The sequence below is a fragment of the Oncorhynchus keta genome, chromosome 10, assembly GCF_023373465.1.
Source record: "Oncorhynchus keta strain PuntledgeMale-10-30-2019 chromosome 10, Oket_V2, whole genome shotgun sequence".
Classification (NCBI taxonomy): Eukaryota; Metazoa; Chordata; class Actinopteri; order Salmoniformes; family Salmonidae; genus Oncorhynchus; species Oncorhynchus keta.
In genome coordinates this window covers 8,421,907-8,445,531 of record NC_068430.1, presented here as the reverse complement: position 1 = coordinate 8,445,531, position 23,625 = coordinate 8,421,907, and the positions used below count along the sequence as shown (strand labels likewise).

Here is a 23,625-nt window from a genome sequence, read left to right as displayed (position 1 = left end):
ATGTGGGAGGGAGAGAACACCAATGGGAGGGAGAGCATCATAGCATCATGGGAGGGAGAGAACACCAATAGCAGCATGTGGGAGGGAGAGAACACCAATAGCATCATGTGGGAGGGAGAGAACACCAATAGCATCATGTGGGAGGGAGAGAACACCAATAGCATCAGGATGTCTTTGCCACAGTCTTTGTCACAGTCTTTGTCACAGTCTTTGTCACAGTCTTTGTCACAGTCTTCGTCACAGTCTTTGCCACAGTCTTTGTCACAGTCTTTGCCACAGTCTTTGTCACAGTCTTTGCCACAGTCTTTGTCACAGTCTTTGTCACAGTCTTTGTCACAGTCTTTGTCACAGTCTTTGCCACAGTCTTTGTCACAGTCTTTGTCACAGTCTTTGTCACAGTCTTTTCCACAGTCTTTGCCACAGTCTTTGTCACAGTCTTTGCCACAGTCTTTGTCACAGTCTTTGCCACAGTCTTTGTCACAGTCTTTGTCACAGTCTTTGTCACAGTCTTTGTCACAGTCTTTGTCACAGTCTTTGCCACAGTCTTTGTCACAGTCTTTGCCACAGTCTTTGTCACAGTCTTTGTCACAGTCTTTGTCACAGTCTTTGCCACAGTCTTTTTCACAGTCTTTGTCACAGTCTTTGTCACAGTCTTTGCCACAGTCTTTGTCACAGTCTTTGTCACAGTCTTTGTCACAGTCTTTGCCACAGTCTTTGTCACAGTCTTTGTCACAGTCTTTGCCACAGTCTTTGTCACAGTCTTTGCCACAGTCTTTGTCACAGTCTTTGCCACAGTCTTTGACACAGTCTTTGCCACAGTCTTTGTCACAGTCTTTGTCACAGTCTTTGTCACAGTCTTTGCCACAGTCTTTGTCACAATGCCCTTTATGCAATGGTTTCCTTAGGAACACTCTCGTTAAAATGGAGTTTGTAAAAATGACTTCTCATTTTACCGTCTACAGAAGACCCAATGTACTTTTATATATAGCCAGAAGTCTGGCCCAACTGTCAGAGCATGTTAAGGCAGACCAGACAGAACAAACAGCACACCTCAAATCATCTTTTCTCTCAGAATACACAGCGATAAGGGCAGGACATAATGTAGACCGGTAATGTAGAACCAGAGATAGATACATACTGTCTACATTCTCCTCTTAGTTCGCGTGTCAAACTCGAGCCTATTTGAACCGGCCCGAGGGTGGTGTTGGGGGGAAAACGACGTCAGTCTACATTTAAGTGAGAAAACAAAAACATCAAAACTGTGTAGAAATGATCATGGACCTACATTTATATAGTTGAAAGCATTGATTGTAAGACCCTAAATTAGAGTGTTACTAAAATGTTCACAAAAAAAAATCTGTTAAAATGTGTGGAAATCAGACTCTACCATCCGACTCTGGGAGAAATCACTCTCTCATCTTTCAGTCGTGTAGGATCAGTGTGAAATCAGACCCTCCCCATATCCAGTGTAGTGTGCTCTAGGCCCAGGGCCAGGACACAGGCTATAGAAAGGATATTTCAGCCTCTCCAGAGCACAAGAGCATCTGGCAAATCAATAATTGAATTAGCCAGCATTCCTCTCTAAGGAGGGAGGGAGGGAGATATGGATGGATGGAGAAGGAAACAGAAATAAATAAACAGAAAGGCAGGGTCGGCTCAAGGCACTCTGGATAAGAGCGGTCGCTAAAATTATAAATATTATACTTAAATGATTTGTAAAGATTTTATTTTATTTAACCTTTATTTTAACAGGTCTCTTTTTCAGATGGGTTGATATCAAACTAAATAATGCTATAAAGCACGAAGGAAAATGTAAGAAGGTGTTTTCTCTTACCAGATGTCGACCTTCTCTGATACAGGTTCGTTCCTGATCACCTCTGGGGCCATCCAGGCCACCGTACCGGCGAACGACATCTTGGTGCTCTTATCACTCATCTCCTTAGACGTCCCGAAGTCAGAGATTTTCACCGCATCATCATAGGTGATCAACATACTAGAATAGAGTATACAGGCACAGTCAGGGGAAGGTACGGTAGCCACAGAGAGACAGTCAGGGGAAGGTACGGTAGCCACAGAGAGACAGTCAGGGGAAGGTACGGTAGATACAGAGAGACAGTCAGGGGAAGGTACGGTAGCCACAGAGAGACAGTCAGGGGAAGGTACGGTAGATACAGAGAGACAGTCAGGGGAAGGTACGGTAGATACACAGGCACAGTCAGGGGAAGGTACGGTAGCCACAGAGTGACAGTCAGGGGAAGGTACGGTAGATACAGAGAGACAGTCAGGGGAAGGTACGGTAGATACACAGGCACAGTCAGGGGAAGATACGGTAGCCACAGAGAGACAGTCAGGGGAAGGTACGGTAGCCACAGAGAGACAGTCAGGGGAAGGTACGGTAGCCACAGAGAGACAGTCAGGGGAAGGTACGAATAGCCACAGAGAGACAGTCAGGGGAAGGTACGGTAGATACAGAGAGACAGTCAGGGGAAGGTACGGTAGCCACAGAGAGACAGTCAGGGGAAGGTACGAATAGCCACAGAGAGACAGTCAGGGGAAGGTACGGTAGCCACAGAGAGACAGTCAGGGGAAGGTACGGTAGCCACAGAGAGACAGTCAGGGGAAGGTACGGTAGTCACAGAGAGACAGTCAGGGGAAGGTATGGTAGCCACAGAGAGACAGTCAGGGGAAGGTATGGTAGTCACAGAGAGACAGTCAGGGGAAGGTACGGTAGTCACAGAGAGACAGTCAGGGGAAGGTACGGTAGCCACAGAGAGACAGTCAGGGAAGGTACGGTAGCCACAGAGAGACAGTCAGGGGAAAGTACGGTAGATACAGAGAGACAGTCAGGGGAAGGTACGGTAGATACAGAGAGACAGTCAGGGGAAGGTACGAATAGCCACAGAGAGACAGTCAGGGGAAGGTACGGTAGATACAGAGAGACAGTCAGGGGAAGGTACGGTAGCCACAGAGAGACAGTCAGGGGAAGGTACGAATAGCCACAGAGAGACAGTCAGGGGAAGGTACGGTAGATACAGAGAGACAGTCAGGGGAAGGTACGGTAGCCACAGAGAGACAGTCAGGGAAGGTACGAATAGCCACAGAGAGACAGTCAGGGGAAGGTACGGTAGCCACAGAGAGACAGTCAGGGGAAGGTACGGTAGCCACAGAGAGACAGTCAGGGGAAAGTACGGTAGTCACAGAGAGACAGTCAGGGGAAGGTATGGTAGCCACAGAGAGACAGTCAGGGGAAGGTACGGTAGCCACAGAGAGACAGTCAGGGAAGGTACGGTAGCCACAGAGAGACAGTCAGGGGAAGGTATGGTAGATACAGAGAGACAGTCAGGGGAAGGTACGGTAGCCACAGATAGACAGTCAGGGGAAGGTACTGTAGCCACAGAGAGACAGTCAGGGGAAGGTACTGTAGCCACAGAGAGACAGTCAGGGGAAGGTACGGTAGCCACAGAGAGACAGTCAGGGGAAGGTACGGTAGCCACAGAGAGACAGTCAGGGGAAGGTATGGTAGTCACAGAGAGACAGTCAGGGGAAGGTACGGTAGCCACAGAGAGACAGTCAGGGAAGGTACGGTAGCCACAGAGAGACAGTCAGGGGAAGGTATGGTAGATACAGAGAGACAGTCAGGGGAAGGTATGGTAGTCACAGAGAGACAGTCAGGGGAAGGTACTGTAGCCACAGAGAGACAGTCAGGGGAAGGTACTGTAGCCACAGAGAGACAGTCAGGGGAAGGTACGGTAGCCACAGAGAGACACAACACAGTCCCTAGAACTAATCAAATGTCTCATACAAGAATATGATATTGAGGTCTGGTAACACCCCTAAAACATATGATATTCAATGTTATCTACTTCCTGTACCACCATATGTTTGGCATGACAAGGAACACAACAGAGGTAATTGGCTCAAGCACATATAGATCTGCTCCCAAGCTAAAGCATAGTTATCATGGACTACTTACTTGGGCGACTTGAGGTCTCTGTGGATGATCTTGTGGAGGTGGAGGTAGTTCATGCCTCCTGCCATGCCCATGGCCCAGTCGATGAGCAGGGAGGGGGTGATGTTCCTACCCGCCCTCAGCACCTCGTACAGCTGGCCCTGGGCACAGTACTCCATTAGGATACAGTAACACGGGGCCTGGGTGCAGATACCCCTGAATGGAGGAGAGCAGAGAGGGAGGAGAGGGAAGAGCGAGGAGAGAAGGAAGGGAGGATTAGTAACACAGTTCTCCATTAAGGTAATATAAATAGCACGGGCCTGGGTATATTCTATTGTATTCTACTGTACTGTCTTCTACTATATTATACTTTACTGTACAGTATTCTACTGTACTGAATTCTACTGTACTGTATTCTACTGTACTGTATTCTTCTGTATTATACTCTACATTACTGTATTCTACTGTACTGTATTCTACTATATTATACTTTACTGTACTGTACTCTACTGTACTGTATTCTTCTGTATTATACTCTACATTACTGTATTCTACTGTATTCTAATGTGATGTATTCTAATGTATTGTACTTTATTATACTCTACTGTACTATATTCAACTCTATTCTACTGTACTGTATTCTACTGTATTATATTCTACTGTACTGTATTATTCTACTGTATTATATTCTACTGTACATTACTGTATTTTACTGTACTGTATTCTACTGTAATGTATTCTAATCTACTGTATTATATTGTATTATACTCTACTGTACTGTATTCTACTGTACTGTATTCTACTGTATTGTACTGTATTATACTCTACTGTACTGTATTCTACTGTACTGTATTGTACTGTATTATACTCTACTGTACTGTATTCTACTGTATTATACTCTACATTACTGTATTTTACTGTACTGTATTCTACTGTAATGTATTCTAATCTACTGTATTATACTGTATTATACTCTACTGTACTGTATTCTACTGTACTGTATTCTACTGTATTGTACTGTATTATACTCTACTGTACTGTATTCTACTGTATTATACTATACTGTACTGTATTATACTGTATTACACTCTAATGTACTGTATTCTACTCTACTGTACTGTATGCTACTGTATTATACTCTACTGTATTCTACTCTAATGTATTGTATTCTACTGTATTATATTCTACTGTACTGTACTCTAATGTACTGTATTCTACTGTATTATACTCTACTGTACTGTATTCTACTCTACTGTACTGTATTCTACTGTACTGTATTCCACTGTATTGTACTCTACTGTATTCTACTGTATTCTACTGTACTATACTGTGCGGTATTCTACTGTACTGTATTCTACTGTATTATACTCTACTGTACTGTATTCTACTGTACTGTATTCTACTGTATTGTACTCTACTGTACTGTAGTCTACTGTATTCTACTGTACTGTATTCTACTGTATTCTACTGTACTATACTGTGCGGTATTCTACTGTACTGTATTCTACTGTATTGTACTCTACTGTACTGTAGTCTACTGTACTGTATTTTACAGTATTAGACTGTACTGTATTATACTGTACTGTTTTCTACTGTATTATACAGTATTGTACTCTACTGTACTGTAGTCTACTGTATTCTACTATACTGTATTTTACAGTATTAGACTGTACTGTATTCTACTGTACTGTATTCTTACTTGAAGGTGATGATGTTGGGGTGTTTGAGTTTTCTCAGATGTCTGATGTCTGTCTCCTTGATGTCTCGAACCTTCTTCACAGCTACTTCCTGTCCGTGGAGTTTACCCAGGAAGACGGCCCCCTGGGCCCCGCTCCCTACCCACTGCAGCTCAGAGATGTCCTCAAACGGCACCTCCCAGAGCTCTGGAGAGGAGGGAGGGAGGGAGGGAGGGGAGAGAGAGAGAGAGAGAGAGAGAGAGAGAGAGAGAGAGAGAGAGAGAGAGAGAGAGAGAGAGAGAGAGGGGGAGAGAGAAAGACAGAGAGAGAGAGAGAGACAGGGAGAGAGAGACACAGAGAGAGAGAGAGAGACAGGGAGAGAGAGAGAGACAGGAGAGAGAGAGAGAGAGAGAGAGAGAGAGAGAGAGAGAGAGAGAGAGAGACAGGGAGAGAGAGAGAGACATGGAGAGAGAGAGACAGGGAGAGAGAGAGACAGGGAGAGAGAGAGAGAGAGAGAGAGAGAGAGAGAGAGAGAGAGAGACAGAGAGAGAGAGAGAGACAGGAGAGAGAGCGAGAGAGACAGGGAGAGAGAGAGAGAGACAGACAGACAGACAGACAGAGAGAGACACAGATAGAGAGAGAGAGAGAGAGAGAGAGAGAGAGAGAGAGAGAGAGAGAGAGAGAGAGAGAGAGAGAGAGAGAGAGAGAGAGAGAGAGAGAGAGAGGCAGGGGGAGAGAGAGAGAGAGAGAGAGAGAGAGAGAGAGAGAGGCAGGGGGAGAGAGAGAGAGAGAGAGAGAGAGAGAGAGAGAGAGAGAGAGAGAGAGAGAGAGAGAGAGAGAGAGAGAACAAAAAGAGAGAGATCAGTGACATACAGTACTGGTAGACAAAAAGGGTCCAAACATCCAGTTTAAGAGGGAATGAGTGAGTCAATACTTTGAGAATGACAGTTACAACTCGACCAAAATATAAAACGCAAAAGGTTCGTCACGTGTTTCATGAGCTGAAATAAAAGTTCCCAGAAATGTTCCATACACATAAAAAGCTTATTTCTCTCAAAAATGTGGTGCACACATTTGTTTACATCCTCGTTATTAAGCATTTCTCCATTGCCAAGATAATCCATCCACCTGACAGGTGTGGCATATCAAGAAGCTAATTAAACAGCATGATTACAGGTGCACCTTGTGCTGGGGACAATAAAAGGCCCTTCTAAAATGTGCCGTTTTGTCACACAACACAATGCCACAGATGTCTCATGTTTTGAAGGGCGCAGTGCATTGGCATGCTGACGGCAGGAATGTCCAGCAGAGCTGTTGCCAGGAAATAGAATGTTCAGTTCTCTACCATAAGTCGCCTCCAAAGTCGTTTTTTGAGAATTTGGCAGTGCATCCAAACGGCAGTACATCCGCAGACCACGTGTAACTAACTACGCAAGCCCAGGACCTCCACATCCGGCTTCTTCACCTGCGGGATCGTCTGAGGAGGGTAAGGGGGTGTGCTGAGGAGAATTTCTGTCTATAATAAAGCTTTTTTTGTGAGGGGAAAACTCATTCAGATTTTCTGGGCCTGGCTCCCCAGTGGGTGGGCCTATGCCCTCCCAGGCCACCCATGGCTACACCCCTGCCCAGTCATGTGAAAGCCATAGATTAGAGCCTAATGAATTTATTTAAAGTTACTGATATCATTCTATGTTACGTTTATATTTTTGTTCAGTATAAAAAACAAATATTTCCGATATTGCTAAATCTAGGATAGACACCATTCCTTGACATACAGTATCCATCTTCCTTTAAATTATCGACATAGTCTCAGTATAAGCCATGTACGAAAGAAAGACAATTACAAACAACAGAATATAAAAATTGTACTTCGTATGAAAACCATTTGGTAATCATTTATAGACTCCTAAAAGACTAATCAATCAACACAGATCATTAATCATTCATGGTCGTCTTGGTTAATTTGACAAATGTATCTGAAAATTCCCCCGGTGCAGGAAGGGACTAAAGCAGTGAATTCTACATCCTGTCTCCCCTCACCAGGCAGACTTCACATCCCCGACCCCATCACCCCCTTCCCCCTTCCCACTCCATATCCCTCCCCCATCAACCCCTTCCCCCTTCCCACTCCATATCCCTCCCCCATCACCCCCTTCACCCCCTTCCCACTCCATATCCCTCCCCCATCACCCCCCTTCCCCCTTCCCACTCCATATCCCTCCCCCCATCACCCCCTTCACCCCCCTTCCCACTCCATATCCCTCCCCCATCACCCCTCTTCCCCCTTCCCACTCCATATCCCTCCCCCATCACCCCCTTCCCCTTCCCACTCCATATCCCTCCCCCATCACCCCCTTCACCCCCTTCCCACTCCATATCCCTCCCCCATCACCCCCTTCCCCTTCCCACTCCATATCCCTCCCCCATCACCCCCTTCCCCCTTCCCACTCCATATCCCTACCCCCATCACCCCCCTTCCCCCTTCCCACTCCATATCCCTACCCCCATCACCCCTTCCCACTCCATATCCCTCCCCATCACCCCCTTCCCCTTCCCACTCCATATCCCTCCCCCATCACCCCCTTCCCCCTTCCCACTCCATATCCCTCCCCCATCACCCCCTTCCCCTTCCCACTCCATATCCCTACCCCCATCACACCCCTTCCACTCCATATCCCTCCCCCATCACCCCCTTCCCACTTCATATCCCTCCCCCATCACCCCCCTTCCCACTCAATATCCCTCCCCCATCACCCCCCTTCCCACTCCATATCCCTCCCCCATCACCCCCTTCCCACTCCATATCCCTCCCCATCACCCCACTTCCCACTCCATATCCCCTCCCCCATCACCCCCTTCCCACTCCATATCCCTCCCCCATCCCCCTTCCCACTCCATATCCCTCCCCCATCACCCCCTTCCCCCTTCCCACTCCATATCCCTCCCCCCATCACCCCCTTCCCCTTCCCACCCATATCCCTCCCCATCACCCCACTTCCCACTCCATATCCCTCCCCCATCACCCCCTTCCCACTCCATATCCCTCCCCATCACCCCCTTCCCACTCCATATCCCTCCCCATCACCCCCCTTCCCCTTCCCACTCCATATCCCTCCCCCATCACCCCCTTCCCCTTCCCACTCCATATCCCTCCCCATCACCCCACTTCCCACTCCATATCCCTCCCCCATCACCCCCCTTCCCACTCCATATCTCTCCCCTATCACCCCCTTCCCACTCCATATCCCTCCCCCATCACCCCCTTCCCCCTTCCCACTCCATATCCCTCCCCCATCACCCCCATCACCCCCTTCCCACTCCATATCCTCCCCATCACCCCCTTCCCCCTTCCCACTCCATATCCCTCCCCATCACCCCCTTCCCCCTTCCCACTCCATATCCCTCCCCCATCACCCCCCTTCCCCCTTCCCACTCCATATCCCTCCCCCATCACCCCCTTCACCCCCTTCCCACTCCATATCCCTCCCCCATCACCCCCTTCCCCCTTCCCACTCCATATCCCTCCCCCATCACCCCCTTCCCACTCAATATCCCCTTCCCCATCACCCCCTTCCCACTCAATATCCCTCCCCATCACCCCCTTCCCACTCCATATCCAGACCCCATCAACCCCTTCTCACTCCATATCCCTCCCCTATCACCCCCCCACTACCCATCCCCAACACACCCCTCCCTAGGGAATCCCTCCCCCTCCTCTGCTACCTTTCTATATTAGCCTCCCAAATCCCCTCTTCCCTCACCCCTCCTTTCCCCTTTCCTCACCCTCTCCTCCTCCTCCTCTCCTCCTCTCATCCCCATTCTCCCGTTCCCTCTCTCCTCCTCCTCTCCTCCCTCCTCCTCTCCTCCTCCTCCTCTCCTCCTCCTCCTCTCCTCCTCCTCTCCTCCTCTCATCCATATTCTCCCGTTCCCTCTCTCCACACCCCTCCAGAGTACAGGAGTCTTGTTACAGTCCCTTTGCCACAATGGCACTAAGCAGGATTTAGAGTGGAAAGCGTATTGGAATACCCCTGTATTGGACAAAAATGAATGGCATGTCATTGGCATCGGACAAACCATATACACATTGGCCAATACCACCCAATTCGGCGTTGATTCATCCAAAGTGTATTGCAAATGCCATATGGTAATTGCCAGTTGTAACACTTTAAAAATTCAACAGGGGGCAAATGCGCTCCACCGGGGTTTTTCATATTGGATATGTAACCCAAATTAATGTCCAAAAGTAAAATTTTGAAAAAATGAACTTTTTTCAAAAACTTATCACCCCTTAAAAAGTGCTTTCTGGACCGTTTTTCGAAATTCTTTCGATTTTTTTGTCAATTACACATGTGTAAGAACTGTATGAATATACTTTTGTCCAATTTTATTATCATAATTTTTTTAATTTTTTTATATGCGCATAAGGAATATGTTTTGTCCAATTCCAATATGATTTCATAGGAAGTCAAAAGTCAAAAGTCAAAAATGTCAAAATTTTGTAAAAACTTCACACACCCATAAAAAGTGCTTTCTGGACCGTTTTTCGAAATTCTTTCGATTTTTTGTCAATTACACATGTGTAAGAACTGTATGAATATACTTTTGTCCAATTTTATTATCATAATTTTTTTTTTTTTACATGCGCATAAGGAATATGTTTTGTCCAATTCCAATATGATTTCATAGGAAGTCAAAGTCAAAAGTCAAAAATGTCAAAATTTTGTAAAAACTTCACACACCCTTAAAAAGTGCTTTCTGGACCGTTTTTTGAAATTCTTTCAATTTTTTGTCAATTACACATGTGTAAGAACTGTATGAATATACTTTTGTCCAATTTTATTATCATAATTTTTTTTTTTTTTTTTACATGCGCATAAGGAATATGTTTTGTCCAATTCCAATATGATTTCATAGGAAGTCAAAGTCAAAAGTCAAAAATGTCAAAATTTTGTAAAAACTTCACACACCCTTAAAAAAGTGCTTTCTGGACCGTTTTTGAAATTCTTTCAATTTTTTTGTCAATTACACATGTGTAAGAACTGTATGAATATACTTTTGTCCAATTTTATTATCATATTTTTTTATATATTTTTTTAAATTGTGCATAAGGATTTTTTTGTGGGCCAAATGACGTAAGAAATTTGACATGCTCAAAAATCCTGCAGAAATGCAAAATTGACTGGCCTGATGAACTCGGGATGGCCGGGCAGTGATAGTTGTTCCTTTCCATCACTCGTTGTGTTGACTTCATCATGTCCATTTTGTGATGTTTTTTCACTATATAATCATATTGCAAGTGCACGTGCATTTGCAATATGTTTCAATGTGCATTTACCATATGAAATTTGACCTTGCTCAAAAATGCAAAATTGACTGGTCTGATGAACACAGGATGGCCGAGCAGTGATAGTTGTACATTTCCATCACTCGTTGTGTTGATTTCATCATGTCCATTAGGTGATGTTTTTACACTATAGAATCATATTGCAAGTGCGCGCGCATTTGCAATATGTTTCAATGTGCATTTACCATATGAAATTTGAAATGCTCAAAAATGCAAAATTGACTGGTCTGATGGACACAGGATGGCCGAGCAGTGATAGTTGTACATTTCCATCACTCGTTGTGTTGATTTCATCATGTCCATTAGGTGATGTTTTTTCACTATAGAATCATGCGCGCATTTGCAATATGTTTCAATGTGCATTTACCATATGAAATTTGACATGCTCAAAAATGCAAAATTGACTGGTCTGATGGACACAGGATGGCCGAGCAGTGATAGTTGTACATTTCCATCACTCGTTGTGTTGATTTCATCATGTCCATTAGGTGATGTTTTTCACTATAGAATCATATTGCAAATGCACGTGCATTGTTGTGCAACTGGTAACCCAAAAATAAAAATATGGTTGTAAATGCATTTACCGGTCATTCTGATATTAATGCTCTATGGGAACACAGGATGGCCGGGCAGTGATAGTTGTACATTTCCATCACTCGTTGTGTTGATTTCATCATGTCCATTAGGTGATGTTTTTACACTATAGAATCATATTGCAAGTGCGCGCATTTGCAATATGTTTCAATGTGCATTTACCATATGAAATTTGACATGCTCAAAAATGCAAAATTGACTGGTCTGATGGACACAGGATGGCCGAGCAGTGATAGTTGTACATTTCCATCACTGTTGTGTTGATTTCATCATGTCCATTAGGTGATGTTTTTACACTATAGAATCATATTGCACTGTGCGCGCGCATTTGCAATATGTTTCAATGTGCATTTACCATATGAAATTTGACATGCTCAAAAATGCAAAATTGACTGGTCTGATGAACACAGGATGGCCGAGCAGTGATAGTTGTACATTTCCATCACTGTTGTGTTGATTTCATCATGTCCATTAGGTGATGTTTTTTCACTATAGAATCATATTGCAAATGCACGTGCATTGTTGTGCAACTGGTAACCCAAAAAATAAAAATATGGTTGTAAATGCATTTACCGGTCATTCTGATATTAATGCTCGCTATGGGAACACAGGATGGCCGGGCAGTGATAGTTGTACATTTCCATCACTCGTTGTGTTGATTTCATCATGTCCATTAGGTGATGTTTTTACACTATAGAATCATATTGCAAGTGCGCGCATTTGCAATATGTTTCAATGTGCATTTACCATATGAAATTTGACATGCTCAAAAATGCAAAATTGACTGGTCTGATGGACACAGGATGCAGTGATAGTTTACACCATCATTGTGTTGATTTCATCATGTCCATTAGGTGATGTTTTTTCACTATAGAATCATATTGGATGGCGCGCGCATTTGCAATATGTTTCAATGTGCATTTACCATCATGCTCAAAAATGCAAAATTGACTGGTCTGATGAACACAGGATGGCTGAGCAGTGATAGTTGTACATTTCCATCACCTGTTGTGATGTTTTCATCATGTCCATTTGTTTATGAATCATTTTGCAAAGTCACTGTGCATTTGCAATATGGTTCAATGGGCATTTACCATATGAAATTTGTCATGCTATAAAAATGCAGGAATGTGAAATTGACTGGTCTGATGAACACAGGATGGCCGAGCAGTGATAGTTGTACATTTCCATCACTTGTTGTGTTGATTTCATCATGTCCATTAGGTGATGTTTTTTCACTATAGAATCATATTGCAAATGCACGTGCATTGTTGTGCAACTGGTAACCCAAAAATTAAAATATGGTTGTAAATGCATTTACCGGTCATTCTGATATTAATGCTCGCTATGGGAACACAGGATGGCCGGGCAGTGATAGTTGTACATTTCCATCACTCGTTGTGTTGATTTCATCATGTCCATTAGGTGATGTTTTTACACTATAGAATCATATTGCAAGTGCGCGCGCATTTGCAATATGTTTCAATGTGCATTTACCATATGAAATTTGACATGCTCAAAAATGCAAAATTGACTGGTCTGATGGACACAGGATGGCCGAGCAGTGATAGTTGTACATTTCCATCACTCGTTGTGTTGATTTCATCATGTCCATTAGGTGATGTTTTTACACTATAGAATCATATTGCAAGTGCGCGCGCATTTGCAATATGTTTCAATGTGCATTTACCATATGAAATTTGACATGCTCAAAAATGCAAAATTGACTGGTCTGATGGACACAGGATGGCTGAGCAGTGATAGTTGTACATTTCCATCACTCGTTGTGTTGATTTCATCATGTCCATTTGTTTATGTTTTCTCACTTTTGCAAAGTCACTGTGCATTTGCAATATGGTTCAATGGGCAGGTACCATCACGAATTTGTCATGCTATAAAAATCCTGCAGGAATGTGAAATTGACTGGCCCGATGAACTCGGGATAGCTGGGCAGTGATTCTGGTTCATCTCCATGGCTCGTTAGGGTTGATTTCAGAATGTCACTTTTGGTGATGGTCCCTCTCCGTTTAAACATATTGCTAATGTACAAAAGTCAACTAGCAAGTCAGTGTCCATCAGTCAATTAGATGTCATTTTGACACCAAACTGATACCAATTGACACCAAACCCACTTTTTCCAACTCATTTAGAAGCCAACTATCATATATGTCAGAGCAGGCCCATAATTCACAGCGCCTTTAGTTTAAAACATAATAAAAACGTAAAACACATAGTTACGTTCTAGCTGCGGGTCCAGGTCAGACATTATGTGAAGGCCTATGTGAGGCGACCCCGAATCCCGAGTTTCGGCTCGATAGGTCCTTCGGTGCCCGAGTAAAACCCTAATTGGTGCTGAAAATCCACTTTTTCCATGCCTTGCTATGGGGTCCTTGAATGAGCTATCGGACCGAAACGTTGGGGTCCGTCTCTATGGGCCGAGCCGGTTCCAATGCACCTAGTCTTGTGTCTCTGAGACTTTTCTAAATGTCGCCATTTTCGTAATGGTCAAAATGAATTGAAATCATTGCAAATGTACGAGGCTATTTCTCGGTCCGAGAACCTTCTAGAGCCACCTAACTCACCACGCACTATCGACCCGAGGTCTAGAACAGGTTTCTAAAGTTTGAACTCTAGGTCTGACGGTTCTTTTTAGCTCGAACAAAGCTAACTATTGGAGGCACTGTCTGTCTCTACAACCCCCAATACGTCCCTCCTTCCAAGTTGTGTGTCTGTGTGATTTAGTTTTCCTTTGAAATTTTATGGGAAAAATGACTGATTTACAGTTCATGGGGGTTGCCTAATCACACATATGAAGTTTTGGACAGATCTGACTTTTTAACCCCTCGAAACAGCCCCTGAGACACCAATTAAGGCACTTCCGGTTGGCACAGGAAGCTATAAGTCAACACATATCCTCACTGGGCTATGCTTTTACAGAATCCTGTGTTTTAAGTCCTTACGTTAAGAATTGACTGATTTACACAGGGTTGAATGCACTATGTCTATCAAACTGCAGGCAGGTAATGGAAAAACACTTTTAGGGTGATTTTAACCACTTCCGGTTGGTCCAGGAAGCCTAGAATCAACACAGGTAGACCTCATACTGGCCTGATGGACTGTTATCAAAGACAGGTTCATACGGCATTCATAACCCATATAGACTTCAGGTTGAATTTAGGGGTAAAGGCAATGTATTCCTATGGGGAGAGAAATCAATGCAAACTATTTGAAGTAAACACCTTCTTTTAACTATTAAGGGTTAATGCCACACGGTCAAGGTTAGGCTTGCACGGATCGGAAGGACCTTAGGAACGTACCTGAGGTCGAATTGTGCTTCTCACCCTAACGGTTCTCTCACTGTCACCCAAAAGCAAATGACGTTGTGGGGCAGGCTTCATTTTGGGCCTACTTTTCTAATGGTCGCTGCGCTCAGACCGAGCGAGCTACGGTCAAGCGGGATATCTCGTTGAACTCGGCACGGCCTAGACATTATGTTTATGCCATTGCCTGCTCTCTGTGTCTTTAAGAACCACACTTTTTCACTCCATCCTTGCTGTGTGTGCGTGTGAGAGCTTTTCTTTGACATCTGCTGGGAGAAATGACTGATTTACAGTTTAGGAGGGTTACCTGGTCACACATATGAAGTTTTGGAGAGATGTGACTTTTCTAACCCTTCAAAACAGACAGTGTGACCCAATTAAAGGCACTTCCGGTTGGCACAGGAAGCTATAAGTAAACACATGTCTTGATTGACATAGCCACTTACAGAATCCTGAGTTTTAAGTCTTTAAGTTAAGAATTGACTGATCTACACAGGGTTGAATGCACTATGTCTATCAAACTGCATGCAGTGTATGGATCAACACTGATAAGGTGATTTCAACCACTTCCGGTTGCTTCAGGAAGCTTATAATTGGCACAGGTAGACCTCATAGTGGTCTGATGGACTGTCATAGAAGACAGGTTCATAAGTCATTCATAACCCACATAGGCTTCAGGTTGAATTTAGGGGTGCAGGCAATGTATTCCTATGGGGAGAGAAGTCAATGCAAACTCTTTGAAGTAAACACCTTATTTTAACTATTAAGGGTTAATGCCACATGGTCAAGGTTAGGCTTGCACGGATCGGGAGGACCTCAGGAACGTACCTGAGGTCGAATTGTGCTTCTCACCCTAACGGTTCTCTCACTGTCACCCAAAAGCAAATGACATTGAGGGCCAGGCTTCCTTTGCGCCTTCTTTTTTTCAAGGTCGCTGCACTCAGAGCGAGCTACGGTCAAGCGGGGCGTCTCGTTGAACTCTGCACAGCCTGGAGACTATGGTGATGCCATTTTTTGTGTTGATTTCAGAATGCCATTTTGGTGATGGTCCCTCTCCGTTTAAACATATTGCTAATGTACAAAAGTCAACTAGCAAGTCAGTGTCCACCAGTCAATTAGATGTCATTCTGACACCAAACTGATACCAATTGACACCAAACCCACTTTTTCCAACTCATTTAGAAGCCAACTATCACATATGTCAGAGCAGGCCCATAATTCACAGCGCCATTAGTTTAAAACATAATAAAAACGTAAAACACATAGTTACGTTCTAGCTGCGGGTCCAGGTCAGACATTATGTGAAGGCCTATGTGAGGCGACCCCGAATCCCGAGTTTCGGCTCGATAGGTCCTTCGGTGCCCGAGTAAAACCCTAATTGGTGCTGAAAATCCACTTTTTCCATGCCTTGCTATGGGGTCCTTGAATGAGCTATCGGACCGAAACGTTGGGGTCCGTCTCTATGGGCCGAGCCGGTTCCAATGCACCTAGTCTTGTGTCTCTGAGACTTTTCTAAATGTCGCCATTTTCGTAATGGTCAAAATGAATTGAAATCATTGCAAATGTACGAGGCTATTTCTCGGTCCGAGAACCTTCTAGAGCCACCTAACTCACCACGCACTATCGACCCGAGGTCTAGAACAGGTTTCTAAAGTTTCGGAACTCTAGGTCTGACGGTTCTTTTTAGCTCGAACAAAGCTAACTATTGGAGGCACTGTCTGTCTCTACAACCCCAATACGTCCCTCCTTCCAAGTTGTGTGTCTGTGTGATTTAGTTTTCCTTTGAAATTTTATGGGAAAAATGACTGATTTACAGTTCATGGGGGTTGCCTAATCACACATATGAAGTTTTGGACAGATCTGACTTTTTAACCCCTCGAAACAGCCCCTGAGACACCAATTAAGGCACTTCCGGTTGTCACAGGAAGCTATAAGTCAACACATATCCTCACTGGGCTATGCTTTTACAGAATCCTGAGTTTTAAGTCCTTACGTTAAGAATTGACTGATTTACACAGGGTTGAATGCACTATGTCTATCAAACTGCAGGCAGGTAATGGAAAAACACTTTTAGGGTGATTTTAACCACTTCCGGTTGGTCCAGGAAGCTTAGAATCAACACAGGTAGACCTCATACTGGCCTGATGGACTGTTACCAAAGACAGGTTCATACGGCATTCATAACCCATATAGACTTCAGGTTGAATTTAGGGGTAAAGGCAATGTATTCCTATGGGGAGAGAAATCAATGCAAACTTTTTGAAGTAAACACCATCTTTTAACTATTAAGGGTTAATGCCACACTGTCAACGTTAGGCTTGCACGGATCGGAAGGACCTTAGGAACATACCTGAGGTCGAATTGTGCTTCTCACCCTAACGGTTCTCTCACTGTCACCCAAAAGCAAATGACGTTGTGGGGCAGGCTTCATTTTGGGCCTACTTTTCTAATGGTCGCTGCGCTCAGACCGAGCGAGCTACGGTCAAGCGGGATATCTCGTTGAACTCGGCACGGCCTAGACATTATGTTTATGCCATTGCCTGCTCTCTGTGTCTTTAAGAACCACACTTTTTCACTCCATCCTTGCTGTGTGTGCGTGTGAGAGCTTTTCTTTGACATCTGCTGGGAGAAATGACTGATTTACAGTTCATGAGGGTTACCTAGTCACACATATGAAGTTTTGAAAAGATCTGACCTTTTTAACCCATGGAAACTGCCACTGTGACACCATTAAAGGCACTTCCGGTTGGCACAGGAAGCTATAAATAAACTCATATCATGATTGGGGTATGCCTTTACAGAATCCTGAGTTTTAAGTCTTTACGTTAAGAACTGAGTTATTTACGGAGGGTTTAGTGAGTGTGTGTTATTTCAGAAAATCATAGAAAATCACAGAAATCTCGCAGAGCTCCGCAGCACACTTTAAAAAGATTCGTAAGAACAACCTGCAACTGGATCTGTAACCGTTGAAAAAAAAAACACCTATCCGTGAACATCACCAAGGTGTCGTTGTACGATTTCTCTTAAATGACGATAGATAAATGGCTGGTTCTTTTTTATTGACACCGGAGGCTCCTTGACTTTGACGTGAAGTGGAAAAATAATTTCTCTATTTTCATTTTGGACCTTTAATCCCAGATAAATGGCCATAACTCAAAAACCGTTGAGGCCTAGACGCCATCTTGTTCGGGGCCAACTGCCCATTATGCCGCCCCTACGCTCACCGAGTTTCGGCTTCTAAATATTTTCAGTTTTCGAGATAAGGCCCCGTCGTGAATCGTGATGTTTTGTAGCAATAGCCATATGATTGCTTATGCCCTCTTGTGGGAATTTCCGGGACATGGGAAAAATGACATAAATCTTATTATTTTTGTAAAACGGAAACCGAATGTCCGACAACGTTCATTTGATGACTTCCTGGTAGGTCCGGCCCTGCCGCTCGGCCCGACGCCGTCCGCGAATTTTACAAACGATTTCGGACGTCTAGTAAGGGACCGTACATTTGCAATATGGACTTTCTCACTAACCATACAGGTACTGCCGAATTCTTCCCTTAAGGTATGTTAGGGTACATAATGCACTACTTTAGACCAGAGCCCTATGGCACCCTATTCCCTATATAGTGCACTACTTTAGACCAGGGACCATAGAGGTAATAAGGTGTAATTTGGGACTTACCCTCTGTCTGCCGCTTTACAATGACCACCTTAACAAAACAGCCCTTCCCTGGCACAAAGAGGCTTTATTATAGTCACATCTACTGTTCTTGTTCTCTTCTAGATTCAGAAGGAGAACATTCTGTACTGAGTGCAAGATATGGGGAGAGAGAGAGACTGAATGAGGGAGAGTGAGAGAGAGCGAGAGAGAGAGAATGAAAAAGAGAAGATTGGCATACTCCATAAAAAGCTTCAGAGGGACATTTTTCCTTTTCATTTCCCCACTCCATTGCTCAGCCTGGCAGTCCCTCCAGCCTATCTATCTATCTATCTATCTATCTATCTATCTATCTATCTATCTATCTATCTATCTATCTATCTATCTATCTATCTATCTGTCTATCTATCTATCTATCTATCTATCTATCTATCTATCTATCTATCTATCTATCTATCTATCTATCTATCTATCTATCTATCTGTCTATCTGTCTATCTGTCTATCTGTCTGTCTGTCTGTCTGTCTGTCTGTCTGTCTGTCTGTGCTTGCATAGGGAGTCAGGCAGGGAGGCCTGTTTATGTCTGCAGCCTGCCTTCTACAATAGTTCCTCTCCCCTGGGACTCCTCATACCCCTCCCCTGGGACTCCTCCCACCAAATCTAACTCATACATTATTCAACACCACACACTGACCCTGCACCTCTCATCTATATTAACAGACACAGTCACCGCACACACACACACACACACTATCTCTCACTCTCTTTCTTTCTCTCTCTCTCTCTCTCTCTCTCTCTCTCTCTCTCTCTCTCTCTCACACACACACACACACACACACACACACACACACACACACACACACACACACACACACACACACACACACACACACACACACACACACACACGTATACATTCGTGAATGCACACATACAAACGCACACAAATTTCTCACACAGCCCAAACACTCTCTCATATCTCATATAGCCCAAACACTCTCTCATATCTCATATAGCCCAAACACTCTCTCATATCTCATATAGCCCAAACACTCTCTCATATCTCATATAGCCCAAACACTCTCTCATATCTCATACAGCCCAAACACTCTCTCATATCTCATATAGCCCAAACACTCTCTCATATCTCATATAGCCCAAACACTCTCTCATATCTCATACAGCCCAAACACTCTCTCATATCTCATACAGCCCAAACACTCTCTCATATCTCATATATCCCAAACTCTCTCTCATATCTCATACAGCCCAAACACTCTCTCATATCTCATATATCCCAAACACTCTCTCATATCTCATACAGCCCAAACTCTCTCTCATATCTCATATATCCCAAACTCTCTCTCATATCTCATACAGCCCAAACACTCTCTCATATCTCATATAGCCTAAACACTCTCTCATATCTCATATATCCCAAACACTCTCTCATATCTCATATATCCCAAACACTCTCTCATATCTCATACAGCCCAAACTCTCTCTCATATCTCATATATCCCAAACTCTCTCTCATATCTCATACAGCCCAAACTCTCTCTCATATCTCATATATCCCAAACTCTCTCCCATATCTCATACAGCCCAAACTCTCTCTCATATCTCATATATCCCAAACTCTCTCCCATATCTCATACAGCCCAAACACTCTCTCATATCTCATATATCCCAAACACTCTCTCATATCTCATACAGCCCAAACTCTCTCTCATATCTCATATATCCCAAACTCTCTCTCATATCTCATATATCCCAAACTCTCTCTCATATCTCATATATCCCAAACTCTCTCTCATATCTCATATATCCCAAACTCTCTCTCATATCTCATATATCCCAAACTCTCTCTCATATCTCATATATCCCAAACTCTCTCTCATATCTCATATAGCCCAAACTCTCTCTCATATCTCATATAGCCCAAACTCTCTCTCATATCTCATACAGCCCAAACTCTCTCTCATATCTCATATATCCCAAACTCTCTCATGCAGCCCAAACACTCTCTCATATGTCATACAGCCCAAACTTTCTCTCATATCCCATACTGCCCAAACACTCTCTCATATCCCATACAGCTCTCTCTCCCTCTCTACCTTCCCCCCTCTCTCTCTCTCTCCCCCTCGACCTTTCTCTCTCTCTCTCCCTCTCTACCTTCCCCTCTCTCTCTCTCTCTCTCTCTCTCTCCCCCTCGACCTTTCTCTCTCTCTCTCCCTCTCTACCTTTCTCTCTCTCTCTCCTTCTCTACCTTCCCCTCTCTCTCTCTCTCTCCCTCTCTACCGTTCTCTCTCTCTCTCCCTCTCTACCTTCCCCTCTCTCTCTCTCTCCCTCTCTACCTCTCTCTCTCTCTCTCCCTCTCTACCTTTCTCTCTCTCTCTCCCTCTCTACCTTCCCCTCTCTCTCTAAATCTCTCACTCTCTCTCAATCTCACTCCATCTCTCCAGTCAGAGAGAGAGAGTGTTTGTTTACAGTGTGCTTGCTGGTGTGTTTTAATTGTGGTTAATTTCACCACCGACTGGTTGATGTAATTAGACACAATCACATGCAGACCTAATAATTAACATATCAAAGCTTTTGTTCAAATTAAAAGCAAGCATGTCCTGAAGAGGCATACCAAAAAGCTAAAGCTATCATTCCATTATCTGTTCAAGTTGTAAAGAACATTCTGTAGGATCACACCCAATAGGAGGGTGAATACTTGTACTGTTCTAATAGCAGTAATAACTGTAGATATCTGCTGTAGTAATATTTGTACTGTTGTAGTAGTAGTAATAACTGTAGATATCTGCTGTAGTAATATTTGTACTGTTGTAGTAGTAGTAATAACTGTAGATATCTGCTGTAGTAATATTTGTACTGTTGTAGTAGTAGTAATAACTGTAGATATCTGCTGTAGTAATATTTGTACTGTTGTAGTAGTAGTAACTAAGGGATGTAGTTGTCAGGGTTCTAGTTATAACCTGAACTAGTGTTGTCAGGGCCCTAGTTATAATCTGTAACTAGTGTTGTCAGGGTCCTAGTTATAACCTGTAACTAGTGTTGTCAGGGTCCTAGTTATAACCTGAACTAGTGTTGTCAGGGTGCTAGTTATAACCTGTAACTAGTGTCATCAGGGCCCTAGATATAACCTGTAACTAGTGTTGCCAGGGCCCTAGATATAACATGTAACTAGTGTTGCCAGGGCCCTAGATATAACCTGTAACTAGTGTTGTTAGGGCCCTAGTCATAACCTGTAACTAGTGTTGCCAGGGCCCTAGATATAACCTGTAACTAGTGTTGCCAGGGCCCTAGGTATAACCTGTAACTAGTGTTGTCAGGGTGCTAGGTATAACCTGTAACTAGTGTTGCCAGGGCCCTAGATATAACCTGTAACTAGTGTTGCCAGGGCCCTAGATATAACCTGTAACTAGTGTTGCCAGGGCCCTAGATATAACCTGTAACTAGTGTTGCCAGGGCCCTAGGTATAACCTGTAACTAGTGTTGTCAGGGTGCTAGGTATAACCTGTAACTAGTGTTGTCAGGGCCCTAGATATAACCTGTAACTAGTGTTGCCAGGGCCCTAGATATAACCTGTAACTAGTGTTGCCAGGGCCCTAGATATAACCTGTAACTAGTGTTGTCAGGGCCCTAGATATAACCTGTAACTAGTGTTGCCAGGGCTCTAGATGTAACCTGTAACTAGTGTTGTCAGGGTGCTAGGTATAACCTGTAACTAGTGTTGTCAGGGCCCGAGGTATAACCATTAACTAGTGTTGCCAGGGCCCTAGATATAACCTGTAACTAGTGTTGTCAGGGCCCTAGATATAACCTGTAACTAGTGTTGCCAGGGCCCTAGATATAACCTGTAACTAGTGTTGCCAGGGCCCTAGATATAACCTGTAACTAGTGTTGTCAGGGCCCTAGATATAACCTGTAACTAGTGTTGCCAGGGCCCTAGATATAACCTCTAACTAGTGTTGTCAGGGCCCTAATTATAACCTGTAACTAGTGTTGCCAGGGCCCTAGATATAACCTGTAACTAGTGTTGTCGGGGCCCTAATTATAACCTGTAACTAGTGTTGCCAGGGCCCTAGATATAACCTCTAACTAGTGTTGTCAGGGCCCTAATTATAACCTGTAACTAGTGTTGCCAGGGCCCTAGATATAACCTGTAACTAGTGTTGTCAGGGCCCTAATTATAACCTGTAACTAGTGTTGCCAGGGCCCTAGATATAACCTGTAACTAGTGTTGTCAGGGCCCTAGATATAACCTGTAACTAGTGTTGCCAGGGCCCTAGATATAACCTGTAACTAGTGTTGTCAGGGCCCTAGATATAACCTGTAACTAGTGTTGCCAGGGCCCTAGATATAACCTGTAACTAGTGTTGTCAGGGTGCTAGGTATAACCTGTAACTAGTGTTGCCAGGGCCCTAGATATAACCTGTAACTAGTGTTGTCAGGGCCCTAGATATAACCTGTAACTAGTGTTGCCAGGGGCCTAGATATAACCTGTAACTAGTGTTGTCAAGGTGCTAGGTATAACCTGTAACTAGTGTTGCCAGGGTGCTAGGTATAACCTGAACTAGTGTTGTCAGGGTGCTAGATATAACCTGTAACTAGTGTTGCCAGGGCCCTAGGTATAACCTGAACTAGTGTTGTCAGAGAGCGTGTTATAACCTGTAACTAGTGTTGCCAGGGCCCTAGATATAACCTGTAACTAGTGTTGTCAGGGTGCAAGGTATAACCGTTAACTAGTGTTGTCAGGGCCTGAGGTATAACCTTTAACTAGTGTTGTCAGGGCCCTAGGTATAACCTTTAACTAGTGTTGTCAGGGCCCGAGGTATAACCTTTAACTAGTGTTGTCAGGGCCCGAGGCATAACCTGTAACTAGTGTTGTCAGGGCCCGAGGTATAACCTGTAACTAGTGTTGTCAGGGCCCGAGGCATAACCTGTAACTAGTGTTGTCAGGGCCCGAGGTATAACCTTTAACTAGTGTTATGTACTGGCCCAAGTTATCACCTGTAACTAGTGTTGTCAGACAGCGTGTTATAACCTGTAACTAGTGTTGTCAGGGCCCTAGTTATAACC

The 23,625-nt window shown here is 44.0% G+C and overlaps 1 protein-coding gene and 1 long non-coding RNA gene across 6 annotated transcripts in view; one reads left to right on the top strand and one right to left on the bottom strand.

The window, feature by feature from the left end:
* Positions 1–23,625, bottom strand: part of LOC118380936 (mitogen-activated protein kinase kinase kinase 12-like) — a 109,732-nt gene that overhangs the window by 34,645 nt on the left and 51,462 nt on the right. For all 5 annotated transcript variants that reach the window (XM_052526404.1, XM_052526403.1, XM_052526407.1 and 2 more), the window contains exons 3-5: positions 5,649–5,832; positions 3,974–4,165; positions 1,835–1,993 (exon numbers count right to left, since the gene is read on the bottom strand). In XM_052526404.1, the coding sequence (XP_052382364.1) occupies positions 1,835–1,993; positions 3,974–4,165; positions 5,649–5,832 (535 nt within the window). The remainder of the gene's footprint in view (positions 1–1,834; positions 1,994–3,973; positions 4,166–5,648; positions 5,833–23,625) is intronic.
* LOC127932084 (uncharacterized) lies at positions 10,750–13,813 on the top strand. The gene is made up of 3 exons (XR_008143976.1): positions 10,750–11,275; positions 12,039–12,240; positions 13,182–13,813. It is a non-coding gene; the product is annotated as an uncharacterized LOC127932084 (long non-coding RNA).